At 36.2% G+C, this 16,785-nt stretch overlaps 1 protein-coding gene across 1 annotated transcript in view; it reads right to left on the reverse strand.

Annotated features, from left to right (window-relative positions):
* The window catches only part of TRHDE (thyrotropin releasing hormone degrading enzyme), a 227,958-nt gene that overhangs the window by 85,613 nt on the left and 125,560 nt on the right, over positions 1–16,785 (reverse strand). The window contains exon 7 of the mRNA XM_013947643.2: positions 15,071–15,136. Within this exon, the coding sequence (XP_013803097.2) occupies positions 15,071–15,136 (66 nt within the window). The remainder of the gene's footprint in view (positions 1–15,070; positions 15,137–16,785) is intronic.

Genomic DNA, 16,785 nt, shown 5'->3' on the forward strand with positions numbered 1-16,785 from the left:
CCAGTCTACCATTAGACAACAAATTTGGCTTTTACATTTTAAATTCAGAAAGACTGCAAAGAGATGAAATGCTTCTCTTCTTTTATTTTGTTTTTTATCTCCCAATACACAGGTTGGTAGGCTTAATGTGGCTCTTCACTCACAATTAAAAATTTATTATCTTCCAATCTAACATGTTTATCATATGAAGGAAAACAAAAAGAATCATAGCATTTACAATGAATTAAGAAAATACAATGATAAAAACAATATAAAAGTACAGTCCTGGTACCATACAATTCTATTGTACGTTTTCATTATCTCAAAGCTGCACTGAGACCATAAACACAGCCTCAAGCTAGAAGCGTTACCTAATATATGCTACTCTAAAAGCAGTCCTGAATGACAGTGTGCATGAAAACATACTTCCAGTGGTAAATCTACACTGCAATCCAAAATCTGAGTGCAGTTTATACAAGCACAAGAACATAAAGTTGCTGAACCAGGCTCCATCAGAAGTCCACATATACCAGTAACCAGTTTCAACAGTAATCATTAGCAAACACCTAGAAAGGACATAAAACAGGGCAAGCATACAATGATACTTCTCCAGTATACTCTCCTAGCATCTGGCATTGCATGGCACAAGGAATCCTGAGCAGGTTAGTATCTCGTATTTAATAGCTATCTTCTGTGAATTTGGCCAATTGGTTTCTAAACCCATTTAAGTGCTTAACCTTTGCAACACCTTACAACAAAGCACTCTATACTTCAGCAATCAATTGTGTGAAGATGCCTTTATTTGTTTCAACCATCTGCCAGTCTACTGGTGTCATTTGCTGCACCTTAGTTTTGGTATTAGAAGAGACAGGGAACTATTGTTCCCTACTCCAATCTCTCCGGGCCCATGCATGCTGTTACAAGTCTCTGTTATAGGTGCCCTCATATCAGAGCATGCTTTTAGGCTGAGGATACCAACAGGCCTAACCACTCCCCCTTGTGCTGCAAGGTTACATTTTGTTACCAATATCCAAGCTAATGACTTTAAAGCCAAGTAGGGTTACAGTGATCCAAGGTGCACTTCCATTTCCAAATTCCAACCCAGGCAGCCTGTCTTGCAGCGTTTTTCATGGACTGGACCTCAACTTAAAAAAGAGGAGGAAAGGCTTGTTCATATCAGCATCAAATACAGCTCAAGGAGTACTAAAATAGGAGCCAAAGACCTATCCATACTCCGTTTGTCAGTTCTAAGAATGGAACAAGCAGGAACATAATACATTTTTGCTGCTGAGGAAAAGTCTAAGTAGCTTGCAAAGGTGGCAGAAAAGAAGTTCTTGTTCACTGTTATTCTGCTGGGTCATTATATTAGCCACCCCTCTGGCTTTACACTGAACAGAGAAGAGCCAAAGCAAAGAGAAAAGAGAAGTAAGCTGCAGAACACAAAAGGAAGATGACACGGAAAACACAGCTGTCTGAATCTAAGCTGCACTCAGCACAGCTCCAAAGGAGCTTAAGTGACTTAAAGCAGCTTTCTCATAAACACATATGCCTAGAACCATCTGGCTGCCAGGCTGTTTCCCATCATAAAGTTGCAAGTCTATCACCTATAAAAGCTGTTCCATCAACTGGAGTATGCTGGAGCATTGAGATATGCCTCAGCCACTTCCCTAACTTTCAGCTCTAACCCTGTGATAAGTGTCAGAAGCAAAGATGGCATGAAAACCTCTTTAACAGCCTAAGACTCAAGAGGGCTCTTCTGCAATTTCCCCTTTCTCTCCTTCATTGTAATGCTGTCTTTAAGCTCATTTTTTGCCATGGGGACAGTAAGAAAAAAGCTCACAGACCTTGGCCCAAAGTGTCATTCAATATGAAAATTAATCAAACACACAAAAATAATGATCATATGGTTTTAGGTTTTCAGCAAGCCTTTTCCTGTAATTATTCTTCCTAACACCTTGGCATCAAAACATGAAGCCACTCTTTGGCAAAAAGAATAATGGAATGTGGTCTTTTCACCTCTATCAGTAATAAAATGTAATCAGATAAAGCATTTTTGTGGCATTTGTTTCAATACTGTCTAATACCAAATACTGAAAAGAAATCCAAAATCCGTCATGCCATGAAAATGAAGCCCATTATTGCACGACCAAAACCTAAGATCTTGCAAAAAAAAAAAAAGCAGACGGAGACTATAATATAAAGCTTTGTCAAATAATAATCTCAATCTCTGAAGAAAATTAAAAGCCTTAATACTTTTGAAATTATTTTATTACTTGAATATGGAAGCAGAGAGCTTGAACAGTAGTAGAAATAGTAGCACACAGTGAAAAAGCGCTAAAGGATTTTGAAAGATGTTTTTAGTAATACTGTACTGATTAAGCTTGCAGACCCTTTATTGCATGAGACTTTTTTAAGAAAAGAAGATTACTTATAAAGAAGAAGTCTTTTATCCCTTTGCAATCTTAGTTTTCTCAGTACTGCTAGGGATTGAGCCTATTGGTTTAAAAAAAAAATGAACTACCCCACCATCCAAACATGATAACAGTCACAACTAATAAAAGGTGGTAACTGATAAAAGCAGAGAGGTTAAAAAGTGTAAAGGGGGGAATAAGTCTCCAAACATGTATCTTACTTTGAGGGGAGACTTCAAATCTATAACTAGGAACTGAAACAGCAGTACTAGGATAAAATTCCTTTCTTAGTTTATCTGTAAAAAGTTGACTGTTTTACTGAAAGAATGACTCCCAACTTATATGAGTGGTGCTGAGATTTAAATCTGACCAACAGTTTAATAACTTCACTTTTTCTGCTAAAGATAGCTGGGAAATTCTGTTACATAAGATGACTGAGGAAAAAGTAACAAATATTTCAGCATCAAACTCTGATGGCAATGTTCCTCTGAATGCATCCCTCTCATTTCTCAGGGCTCAGGAAACAGCAGTCTTGTCCCTGCCTCACTCTTTTGTCTTTCATTCCTACTCCCTCATGTCCTCCTCCCTTCAGCCTAGAATATGTTCACGTCAAACAGTTTTATATATGACTGCTGTGCCTGACTTGAGATTTAGAGCAGCCAATAAAAACATTCAGTTCAGGTGGAAATCAGGCTCTAGGGCTCCGGCTATCAAACCCAGCAGGTTCATTCTCCCAGAAGTTTGTATACTTAAGCTTTAGCACCAGACACAGTCTAATAGACGTTGATTATAACATGCCACCTTTTTTTTCCCCTTTTCTTCACACTGCCAGCCTCAAAGTTGCTATCTCGTATTATCTTGACACCAGCTAGCATTCAAATAAAGAAACCTGGACAAGGGTCAGAGGGAGAAAGGTGCTCTTGATATGCTTCTGATGGTGAGTGACAATCAAGGGGAAGAGAGACACAGTGGTAAAGCATTACCAGTAAGCTACAGACAAGTAAAAATTCTTGTGAGAGGAGGTCAAGATCACTGAAGAGCTAGAATAACCAACTAGGTTTGCAATATTTTTAAATTGTACAACAGACTAAACCTTGAGAAAGAGTCTGAAGGAAGAGAAGTGATCACCCTCCTAACTGGGCAGTCAGCCATGCAGCAGAGTACAAAAGAAAAAGTCAGTAAATTCACCTGTTTGGTCATGGTAAACTTTGTTTCAGGCAAACTAGATGGTGGTTAACTCTATTTGTGTCAGAACTAATCTGTACAGGTGAGGAAGGCTGCAGAGCTACCTTCAAATTGAAAGACCAGCTGCGATCAGACCACTTATCAAGGCAATACTGCAAAGCCAGCAAAGAGAAATCTGGAAAACATTCTTCCAGGCCCAGTAATCCAAAAAACTTCTTCAACTTCTACATCAGTTTTACTACGAGTGCCCAAAACTGTTTCCAAGCTCTCTTGTCAGAAACTGACAGCCTAAAGATTACACTGAAGTTATGGAATATATTTTAACTTTCATGAGTGAGTTCTACCTGAAGATAAAAAATATTGATATCCTTCCTATATTTTAATCAACTATTACTTTAAGATATTTCCCCAATAAAAAATGAAATTACTGATTAGCCACCAAGCCAAAGAGAATTAAACTAATAAACAAAAGAATTTCAACCTACACTAACAAAAATCAGCATCAAAATGATATTGAAATGGCAGGAGTATATGGCCATAGCTGCAGTTTAGACAGTCCCCAGGATATCAGCTAGCATTGAAACTGTCACATATATTTTATATACAGGAATATCATCAAACATGTTCCCGTATCTCTTTCGAGCTATAATTTGAAAATACTTTGAAGGTACAACCAAATTAAATACCACAATTCACTGCTCCTCCTTGTCCCAATTCCCCTGTTTGTGAGGCTACTTTGTAAACTAGATCTTTGAAAAAATCTGAATAGGAAGTAACACTATCATTCTGCACCAATGATGCTTTTCTTCCTTTATCAAATTTACCTAAAAGACTACAAACTCTTCTACCAGTACCAGTGAAGGGGCACTGCATGGCTACGAGCAGGTAGAGGTAGCACTGAGGAAAATACAGAGGGGTACCTTCTTAAGCCAGCATCTTATGAAACTATGCACTGAGTATTGTGGAAGAGACACGAATGAAAGAAACACTGGTGATTTTAGAAGACAGTTAAGAGAAAGAAGATCAATTTGTCACATTTGAGGAAAAGAAAAAAATTTTTTTGAAGTCAGTGCATTTCTCTAAAGAAGATGCTGAAATGCTTATTTCATTCTAATAATTGTACAGTACCATCTCTCATCAATCAATTAATTTCTACAGTTAAAGTTACTAGTTTCTATAGTTAAACTACATTAAACACTATGTATGGACACTCATTCAGCACTGAAGTAGACTAAACTCAGTGTCTTCAAGTCACACTCAAAATATTATGAACTAAAATAAATGAAAAAAAGGTAACCAGTTTTGAATGAGTGACCACATGGGGCTATAACGAGCTTAACTAATCCAATTACAATTCACACCTTCAGTTACTTTGAATGAACTTTCCTGTGCCCCTGTACAGATACAGCCTAAACTTTATTTGATTAGCATTAAAAACACAACTTGGAATTAACATTTTATTAAACTTTGAACATGTAAAGTATATAGCTGCTTCGGATAATTATGGTTTTTCTCCTTATTTCTAATAATTCTACACATATCAGTGGAGCTACCCGTTCAATCTCTTCCAAATAGAAATTTTTTGCTAGCATATTTGAAAATGTGTAGTAATTCTAGCTGTCTCTTTACTTCTTGAAAGTGGGGTACCTACAAGAGATCCAGGCTTGGCACACAGGACTGCTTTTTTTGTTTTTTTTAATCTTCTCCAAATCTTTTTTGTCTTTTCTTTAAATAATGAAACCAAAGAATTATCTCATCAGTTCTTTATACAATCACAGTTTCTCAACTACTATTTTATCTAGGCCTGTACTTTTACCATCTGTTGCATTAAGTAATTAAAAACACTTAACAGCTAGTAACTTCATTGCTCCCAATAATTCAGCTGGGCTACCACATGACAGACATGTTTAAATGTCCAATATACCAGTAACTTCCTAGTAAACTTATAGATTCAGAAGTATAAAAAGGTAAAAAAAAAGATTAAACGTAGCCTGAGAGGTTTGCAACATACTTCAGATGTACCATGCAAACATTCACTTCAGCTGCATTTTGCCTTCTCTTTGGACTAGGACCTCAGTAAATACATAAGGTCCTAGTGATGGAAGTCAGTGGAAACTCATCAGTGTACACTGGCTGAAAATCCAGCCCTTTATTTTCAAAAGGTATATTTAATACTTTTTCACAAACAAGTGTTACAATGTTCACAATCATGAGCAACTGGAAAACACCCACTGTCAACATGTCATATCTGTAATTAAACCATTATATGCAAACAACAAGCTGTAACTACTAATCAGGAAGAGTGATACTGGAACCACATATGGAAATAAATCTTAATTTTCTCTAAAATCAATGATGCTGAATAGGCCAGCATATTATAGTATTTTATGTTGTACTTTTTCCTTTGTAATGTATAACACTCCCACATACTATGGAAATAATAAGATCAGCAGTACTGCCATTTTGGCATTATATGGGTCAATGGGATTTTTAGTATTGATTTCAGTGGCAGAATTATTATGGCAACATTAAGAGTTTTTGAATATCTCACCTATGGTGTAGAAAGTGTAACACTCAGGTGAAGGATACAAATAGCACCTGAGCCCTCTTCTAAACAGCTCTCTGTCCAGGCTGAGACACAAAAGAACTTAGCAAGAGAAAGGAGAAAGATACACAGAGTAATCGTTAAGTCAGTGGGACTGCTTGCTTCACTCTGTATGCTTCTTGTTCATAAGGAAAAGGAACAGTACTGTAAATCAGGAGTAACTCAAATGAAATCAGCATGGCCTTGTCATTTTCCTTCCAATGTGAGGAAAGAATCAAACCTCTAAACACTGGAAAACATTCAATTTTGCAATTGATACACCTCTCTGAATTGCAACTAAGTAAATCCAATGTGAATGGAGCACTTAAATAAAACAGATTCAAAATTGGTACTCAGGCAAATTTGCAGTGTCATATATACTACTTTAAAATACATCCTGCTTTGCTGGGAACTCTTATTAAAAATCAGAATTACTAAATAAAGAGTTTTATTTCCCTTATAAAATTCAGCTTCACTATTAGCTACTAACATGAAGAGGAAGCAGGTTCCTTTTTGAAATATGGCAACAGCAAATTGCAGTGTGGTGGCAAAACAATTTGCATTGGAAGTCTACAGGGAACTGTTAGAAGGATTGCAGAGTTATTGGTTATTGCTTAGCAGAGTCTCATGTTGTCTGCTGTGCAGTGAGACACCTGCTAGTATATTAAGCTTTTCTTTAAGGAAAAAATGTATTTGATGCATTATTTGGTAGTGGTACTAAACTACTGAACTAAGAACAAACCTTACAGAAGTAAAGTACTGCTTGAAATTGAACTGCATATATTTGACTGAATTTGTGCATTCTTTTAGTTCTGCCTTGTTTGGTTCTATATAATACATTTGAACCTGAACACAGATATTGCTCAATAAATGTATTTTTAATGCACACAAAAAGTGACAAAATGTTTTCCAGAGATATTTGGATGGCACTTGCTAATTGTGACAGCTTGGCTGCTCATTCCTCTGCATTAACTTGCACTATGTCCATGGATTGCTACGCATGCAAAAAAATCTCTGCTGTACTTTTCTACAATAAATTTTCACAGAAACGCCAGAATGAGAAACACTGTTTTAATGCTACTTAGTATGAGGAGGTCACTAGGAATCACTTGAGAAAACTTATTTAAAACATGATTTGCATGTCACTATGTCTAGATCATAATACTCTGCAACTGTTTACAGTAACAATGAATAATAGGCGGGAAAAGCACTAACAGTGAAGCTTCAACTTTGCTTATAAGTTATCCATTTTCTGTGGCAATCTGGCAAACATTTATTCATGGTGCAGAAGACCTTCATACAACAAAGTGACTAAAGCTGCATTTGATATTGTAAAATGTAGCCCCCAAATCTAAAAAACTTTCTCATTTATACTTGTCTATATTCTACTGTGTATACCTAATTCTATTTATTTTTTTAACTTTTAAAAACAACATATCATTCAATCCACTTGGAATTCTACATTGTTTTAGTAGAGTCATAGCAAATAACCAAACTGATTTATTTTATTATCAAATTTTATGTCTATGGCCTCATTCTTTGAATTTACCTCAACAAGTTTGGTCCTAGTAACATAGTCAAAACACATTTGTCTGTAGATGGAAATCTGTCCCAGGTCCTTCTAAGCCTCAGGGGGGACCCAAATCCCTATCTCTGCTTTCCAGGATGATACTGTAATAGATTCTTCACCCTTCTGTTGAAGACTGACCATACTGCAGCTACAAATCCAAAAAATCTTGAAGCTAGAAAGACAGCCAACACAAGGACGTTTGATACTGAAACCTTCTGCTTAGGACACACAGCTGGGAATGAAGACAGCAAGGTTCCAGCCTCTGCTATTTGGACTATCTCGGCTTTTTATTTATAGACTGATCAATGCAAAATACAATGGATAACAATGAGCTTTCGCAGGAGGCTGCACATAAGCACCAGATAGTACAGGAAATGAAGCAAAGGCACCGAGGGGGCTTCTGACATGGTTTTGAGGTATGTCCTTCATGGACCGCTTTCATTGGCCTGAGTGTAGAAATTCCACCTGAGAGTCTTCTCTAGAGCCTTCTGTACGTAACATAGGAAGTATGATTGCCTAATTGCTGTAACTGAATGTTGAATATATGTAGAGAGAGAGAAAGACAGGGAGTTCAAATGACAGCCTGTTTCATCCAGTAGGGATTCAGCTTTTTTCTGAATGTCCTCCACTGGGCTGAACAAAAGTAGATTTATTTAATTTCTTATATGTATTAAGCATTAACTAGGAGTTCAGTCTTGCAATCTTTGTGCTGGAAATATCCATTGACTTCTAAACAGCTAATGGAAATTCTGATTGCACAAGGATGGCAGAATCACACATAAAATACGTACTTTCCTGTGCTGTGTAAATTCTATTGTGCTGCTTCATAGCAACAGAGACAAGGTTGCTACTAAGCTCATATCAGGAAAACAGTATAATTTTATTCAGAAAGCAAACATTTTCTTAAATAGCCGCTAAGCCCACTGACGTTATCTGAGAATGCATACCTATAATTCTTCCTCTCAATAATTCTCATAATAAAAATGAAGGAGAAAATAGTCATAATTGAATTTCACATGCAACAGAATAAGAGAATAGAGCTCACTGAAAGCACATCAAGTGAGTATGTATGCATTATATGTAATACAGTTGATTGTAACATTGTCATAAAGGGTGATAATGCTCTGAGGAAACAAACTTAACAAGTAAAGTTGTATATTTATTAATTCCTTTTCTTTTTGAAAGAAGCTTTAGCACTGAAGAATTTTTTTTATGCTGACTGAAAGACAGCATCACTTCCTCTTAATGAGTATGACACTGACTGTGACCTTGCTCTCCAAGTCAGCACTGGGAACATCACCTGCTATTGAGGTTTAGCAGCGCCTTCCACTTTAACTCTCCCTGTTGTTATGTCCCATTTGGCCAAAACATAATTGTTTGGGCTGAAATCTTTTCTTCCAAATGTCTGTCTCAGACTGAATGCTTCTCTAAAATAACAGTCAACACAAAAATGAAAGTATGGAAAAATACCTCATTTTACCTATTCTTGGCACTCTTCTTTGAAAAGCTCTACTGTCTCCAAGCATTGCAGCAGAGATTTGAAGGTTAGAAGAAAAGTGATCTTGCTTTAGGAACATCCTTTCTCCTAGAACTGGTTAACTTCAGATGATCTAGCAGCTAGACAGTCTCTTTCTCTGTGTAATGATGGCTCACAGCTGTTTAAGCTCAGGGTGAGGTTAGGGCCTAAAACAGAAAGCGCAGAACCTGTCTTTTCCTTCTCTGAGCAACCCTACTCAGAGAAGGCACCCCAGCAGCCCGAGAGGAAAGCTGTCTGATCCAAATGCCAGGGGACAAAAAGTAGAACAGAAAGGAGGGAGAGGAGTCAATACAGTCAAACTGGAATATTCTGGTTATGCAACACTGTGGGAAAAATTCTCTTTGCACAGCACTAGCACCTATATTATACTGGACGAAAACAACAGCAATCATGAACAGTGGCTGTTTAAACTGTGGGTGCATTACTTAAGGTCCTTATTTGTAGAAGTGCTGGACACTGTGACCGAAACAAATGTGAAGTGTGTTCTGAATATCAGAAATAGTTTATAATGCTAAGTACCTCAAAAGAACATCCTCTCAGGTTTCCAAAAAGACATCCGAAGTTCACGGATACTTTTGATTTTAATCACATTCGTATGCATTCAATGCAAGCATTCGACTCTCACTAATTTAGTTATAGCAACATTAATTGTATGATCTACATTTTCTGGAGACCCACCTTGATGTCCCTAGCAGCTGAGCTGCACCAATGCTGAGAGCTCAAAGCTGAAGATGAAGCCAGTGGAAGCTGTGCTTTGCATACATAAGGTGTTCTGAGCCATAAAAGCTAAGAAACGTGGGAGGGAAAAATGGAGTACTAGACATCTCATATTGAATACTCTGAACTAGTGGAATTTTAAATCTCTGTGGCCCTAGAGCTCCATTTATAAAATAAGTCTAGCACCAGCTTTTGCCTTCCCATGAAGTTTGTGTCTTCTGTTAACTCAGAGTTGGTGATGCACTCTGATATCTGATACCATACTGGTTGCCATTTAAGAAAATGTCATGAAAAAAGTCTGCCTTCCAGATCAGATCATATGTACCAATTAAGGCCTGGGGCTACAAAATGAATGAAAACTATACAAAAATATTGAACAGAGGAACCACCCAGTTAGTGTGGTCCACTTTGTGAATGGAATGAGACATTGTCCTATGTAGAAAATACTGGGCAATGGCATAATTAAGCACCCTGGTCAAGGTGTAAGCAAAAAGGAGAAGAATGAAAGCTGCAAGGGCAAAATTAACTCTGGCATTTCTCAACAACTGCATATTTAATTATGCATCTGAAATTGTATTTTTTTCTTTAAGGAAGCATTTTGTTATATACATGGTGTACTCAAAATACTCTTGGAGCCAGAGGAAGGACTTCCATTTCCTTCAATGAGCTCCAGGTCTGGCCCTTACTGTGTTGCGCATTTTAGCCCTTTCAAAAAAAAAATTTGTGACACTGCATCTTATAGATGTTTCTTACAAAAACTTTTATTAACTACTTATAACTGGGTGGAAAAAGGTTAAAAAAAACCCCCAAACCTAGCACTGAATTCATTTAACAAATGTAAACCCAAAATCCAGAGTGATGTAAAGTAGAAGCATGAGAAACACTGATGGGCTGAAGAAGGCAGAAGATGCTATCAATCTCTTATGACAAGTAATGCACAAAACAGTGATGTCAGCTCTAAAAGACTTCCTATGTTCTACTTTTAACATCCTCAGGCTGTCCTGGTGACAACTGTCAGTAGAAGTGAGGCAGTTTGAAAAATAAAGGGATCAATAGCAGTTAGCTTAAGGGCAGGTCATGGCTATTATGCCCATGGTGATACAGTGACATAAGATATTAGGCACCTAAGAGACAAAGTCATATACTTAACACTCTTCTAAACCACAGCAAATGGGTGCAGAATCAGCTGAAAAGGACATTACTCAACATCTACTAAATACACTAGCGAGCAGAGCTACAGCACCAGAGGTGTTACATCTGTAAAGATGATCCTGCTTGGTGGCACAAGTTGCATCCTCCAATTGAGCAGAAGAGGACTAAAGGCAGTTCCATGTGCACTGCTCTTTTGGGGACAGCATCATAGCTCATTGACTGACTGTGGGCACTGAGCTAAGATGAAATTTAATCCTAAGGTGCCTGATTTTTTTGTTTTTACAGAAAATTCTATTAAGAAGTTCCTAATGATGTCTAATATTAAACAGCTAACTGTCGTGAAATAGGAATAAAGAATAAAAAATAGATAAAATGGGTACACTGAAATTATTTAACATCCTGTGTAAAAATAATTCTAAAATAGACTGTGGAAATAGATGAATACATTTCTTCTGCTACTAGATTTCTTCAAAGAAGTGGCAAACAATATGGAAAATAGCACGAGAGCTTTATTTTACATCTCGAAAGTTTTTGATAGAGTTTCACATTCCAGACTGCCAAAACAATTCAATGTGGAGCACAGGCAAGCATAGGTGTGTCTAAAAAGCAGGAAATAATACACAGTATAGTATGAAAGAAACTCTGCCTAACTAGCTGGCTTTATGATAATAAAAAATGATTGAAATCTGAACCTTGCTGTATTTAACAGCCTGCACGTCACATTTCCCCAGACAGCTCTTCTGAAAGGTTGACCAATTTGTTTCAGTACAGTGGCCACTCAACAGCACCATAAAAGACAGTGTATATCCAAGGAACTGTATGAAAATTCTTCTTCCAAACGTACAATGTGCAGCCTAAAGAACAAAAGCCATTAATTTATCACAGAAGCAGAGATTCCTACAGTAACTAATTCAAACTGCTGATGATGCACTAAATCAGAGTGAGTGATGAACACATATGTAGCAGTAAGTGAAGTTCAAAAGAATACAGATCTACGTGATCAATGAGCTGCCACATGGCAAATGAAATGCAGTGTTGACAAATGTACAGTAATATAGATGGGGCTCCAAAATAATTAGACCAAATATAAGAAAAATGTAATGTAACTAGAACAGAAGAATCTCATAACAGTTGGAGATGCCTCTCTAAACACATCTAAGCTGGACCTTCAAATCACTGGGCTTTCCCTCCATATTTAATATGAAAAAAAAACCAACACTGATAACTCGAAGAGGTACCTTGCCATAAAGCAGTAAAGCTTCCCAAGAAATGTAATACAGTGACACCAGTCATGACACCAGTCACAATCCATTTCAAGCACATAGATTAGGAACAACAGGCTACAGATGAAAATCTCACCCAAAACTAAAATTATATTGCTTATTACTCCCCTGAGTGATGACTGAATGGTAAGACCAACTTATGGCTTTTTCCTCCACTAGTCTATGCAATTCAGAAGCATAACCAGAGCAAGCGGTGCTGACCAAGCCTCTCCATAATCTAATAGCTACCCTAGCTGATTAATGGCTTTTTGACAGTAAATCAACAACACTTTGAAAGAAGAGTACAGTATTCAGCGATGTGCACCCCTTGTATTTCCCCAGGAACATAATAAACTTTGAACATCATGAAAGATGTCAAGACTTCAAAAAAGAGAGAAATCTCCCAGTATGAGAAAGAAGGGTTTATTAAATGTTTTCTACAAAAATAATTGTTGTGACTTTCTTGTGTCCAAGTGTTACCAGCTGTAGCTATTACAATCATTATTCAACTATTCATCACAGTCAGTATGAATATGTTCTCTTTTTGTTTTGTCCATAGAGTGCTATATGAAAACACTGAGAAAGTTACATTTCTATTACTAAATCTTGTGTTTGCAAATATCACATGATTCAAGATACCGTACATCCTTCCAGAAAAACATACTTTCACTAGGTAGTCTGCTGGCTGCAGTTTTGTCATGGAAGTCTCTAACAAGTATGTTTGCAATAACAGGAACAGCCCGGTTTATTCTCAATAAATATGCATCTCTCCAAACCCACGTATGCTGTAAAACTCAATGTCACTGCTATAATTTTACTTGCTCACAGACTCCTCAATAAAAGTATGCTGAATAGTAGGGATCCTGGGCACCTTTTTACGTTTGCTTCAGCTCGCATTCATTGTTAAAGAATATCTAACAAAGAGCCCTACCCTCCTTTCTTTATCAACTTTTTTCTTCTCCATTTTAACACAATTGTTTGTTTTCTTTGACACGTAAGTGGGGGGTTTTTTGCCTCCAAACTATCTTGATTTGTTTGAAAAGCAGAAATAATAGGAAACCACTCAAAGTAAAAACCAAAGCTCCATTATAACTTTACGGTAATTATGAGTATTTAATCCCTGAATAACCCTATTCTTTGATCTAAACTTTGTTCTAAATTTATTTCAGGATAACTTTCACACTGTATTTCTCAGGCATCTGTAAAAGGAAACAGCAAAAGAAGTTTTGAGATGTATTAAAGCCTTCTCCTTCAGAAATCTTGAATGAAATGTCTTTTGGGGAAGAAGTGCTATTGAATTTCCATATAAATGGATCTGTGCAAGCAAAAGTTTCTGGTTGGAATATGGAGTTTGCTGGACTAATGACAGAAGTCTCACTGACTTACATGAGATGAGGATTCATCCTTGACTTACACAAGACTGCATGAAGGAAAATGTAAGTTTAAGATCTCTTATCTGGGTAAGAAGAGTAACTCACTGATCTGACCTGATATTACGCCTAACGAAAAGAGCCAGTGGGGTCCTGTGAATAAATTATCCTTCAAAACCTGAATGTCCCATTAGCTCTCCAAAAAAGCCATATTTCCCCATCAGGGTTCCTTTCATTGCCTATTGCATTGAATACAACTTCCTACGACATAACTAGTGTATTTCTTTAACTTTTGTTTTATATTTTATCTTCCAATTCATTTCGGCTAGAGGTAGAATTATTGTGTTAAAACATGACCTGATCCCAGATGTAGTTTATTTAAATTTCAAAATGAAAAGCTTACTAAGAACAGATAAGATTGATTGCTCTTTCCATCTTAGCATAATTGTATTTCAGGTGAACATCAATTTACTTTAAAGGACACTTCTAAGTAGCAGGCTGCATCATACATAATTCATCAATCACAGCTGCCTGTAACATGATTTACTCAAGCAGATTTCAATGGAATTGAGAGTCACATTGTTTTTTATACTTTGGCTTGTTTGTTTTTAAATAGTTTACAAAACATTCATTTGCCCTGAATTATTGCTGAAAAGAGTTCAGCCTTGGCAATCAACATGTTGAATTTCTTTCTCTTCGTACAGAAATGTTACCTCTTTAAATTTCTTTTAAAAGGCAAAATGAGTTTTCAAAACAGCATTAAGGCAGAAAGCACTCCATGAACATCAAAGGTAAAAATAAAGCTCAAGGATTTTAATAGGAGTGAAGGGAACGCAAAAATACTTATCTGAGAAACCTTACTAGTTTTAGAGCTGTGTATTTTCTAGCTTGATTGACATTTATTATTATTTTCATATCTGCATGTAAATGTAATTGAAAAGAAGTATCTCTTTCCTCAGCTAGACCTTTCACACAGGTTGCACATGGTTAAAGATGGCTTCTACATTGCAGGGTGCACAAAATGGAAATAAAACTGTGTGGCACTTAAAGTGCAATCACTTGATACACTGAGAAGTATAGATGGAACTTTCATTTCTGGAGACAATGTTTTGTGTTTTACACTACTCAGCAATTTCTATCAAATTCGGCTTCAGGCTTCAGGGACATGCCGATGTCTCAGATGGTCCTAAAGTCAAGAAACATTCCCACAAATACATGTAAACATTTTTTTTTTAAGAGAGAACAAAAGAGAGAGATTACTAGAAATACACACTTACACAAAGACAGATATGTCCTTACTTACTTGTAAGCCCATTTGAAAAACGGAGTGACCCATAAAATTAGCCAACATTCTAATTAAAGCTGCACCCTATGGGAAAAAATACAGAAAAAAGAAGTTACTTGTTTTGCACATCAATATTATACAGCAATAACAATCGGCAGTATGCAATTCCATCCAACATTATCATCTTAGAAACTTATATTTTCTTTAAAAATGAGTTTTAGATAAGCAAAAAAGTTATCAATATATGAGTGATTAATATAATCTTCAGTTGTGTTGAAATAAAAAAAGAGAGAGAAGATATAATGCAAATGCTTATAAGAAAAAGTGATCAGTAAGTAGACTGATACCGTTAATATCCTGCACTATATACTGAATAAGGTGCAAGTCATAAAACATACTCTCCACTGTTGAAGCACAGATGTGTCAGCTCCGCAGTGGGTTGCCCCCGGCCATTCTATGCACTCAGCAGTACTGTACAGTTTTAAATGAGGGCAAAAAATAATGTCCATGCTAAGTAGGGTTATAAATTCTACCACTGTGATTTTTCATAATATTTTTATTTTAATTATACTATTGTAAAATAGGATTTAGTGATACTACATTCCTTTGCAAAAGCCCTCAAGATCTGATGATCTTCAAGTGGCTCATTTTCATAAGAATTTTATAAGATGTGAATATCAATATTCAACTTATTAACAGTCAGCTTATCTTTCACACTGTCATGCAAAGAGGAAAATACTTGTATAATATACTTTGTCTACTTACATTGGTTCTTATCCCTTGTCCCTTCAGGCAAAACAGAGAGATTTTACAATTTCTTTTGTTTCATGGGTGATTGTAATTTGCAGTACTTACACCAAGAAACAGATATATACTTGCCAGACTAGCTTTCTTTAAGGCACTCCTTGTGTGTTTTCTCACTCCCTCTTAGTTGGACCTCAATTGCTGCATATTTTCCCCTTGTACAGATGCTTTATTTCAAGCAGACATATCTTTACAGACCTGATTTGATCATTTGGCTATAATATCCCACTTTGAAGTTCAATTTCAGAAAAACCAGCCTTCCAATCCCATTACTAAAATATTACGCTTAGTACTACTGATCATTGTACTAGAGGCAGGACACTTGATTTAAAGACAGTGAATCAAAGGACATAAGAAACCAGGATATTAGATTCCAATAGCAATACAGAGGTAGGTTCAGAAATTAGGCTAATGCTCAATTAGAAAAAAAAAACATTTTACAGATTCAAAAATTCACGGGTTTTAAAGCCAAAAGGACTATTACAATAATGTAATATGACTTCCTGTATTAATAAACAGTAATTTAGGCAAAAATCCTTTTGTTTGTCTTTATACAAAAGCATCTATTTTAGAAAGATTCAAGAAAAGAAAAATGTTCCACAATCTTACATAATTTGTCACAACTAATATTTACTTTCACAATTAAAATGTACACCTTTTTACTAATCTGAATTTCTCCAGCTTCAGTTTTCAAAACAAAATGTTATTATGTCTTTTTCCTGCTAGATTAAAGTTCAAATTAGTTTTGGGATCCAACAGTTCTCCAATTTTCAGTCTGCTTAACACATGCTCCGCTGATTTTTGTATATTGCCTCTTTTCAAAAATTTGAATAACGAAATAATCAAAAAGACTGATTAGTAAAATATTGATAAATCATAATAAAACATGCCAAGTTCTTCACATAGGTGGCAACAACAAATAATAGACA

Source organism: Apteryx mantelli, chromosome 1 (genome assembly GCF_036417845.1).
Source record: "Apteryx mantelli isolate bAptMan1 chromosome 1, bAptMan1.hap1, whole genome shotgun sequence".
In the NCBI taxonomy this organism is placed as follows: Eukaryota; Metazoa; Chordata; class Aves; order Apterygiformes; family Apterygidae; genus Apteryx; species Apteryx mantelli.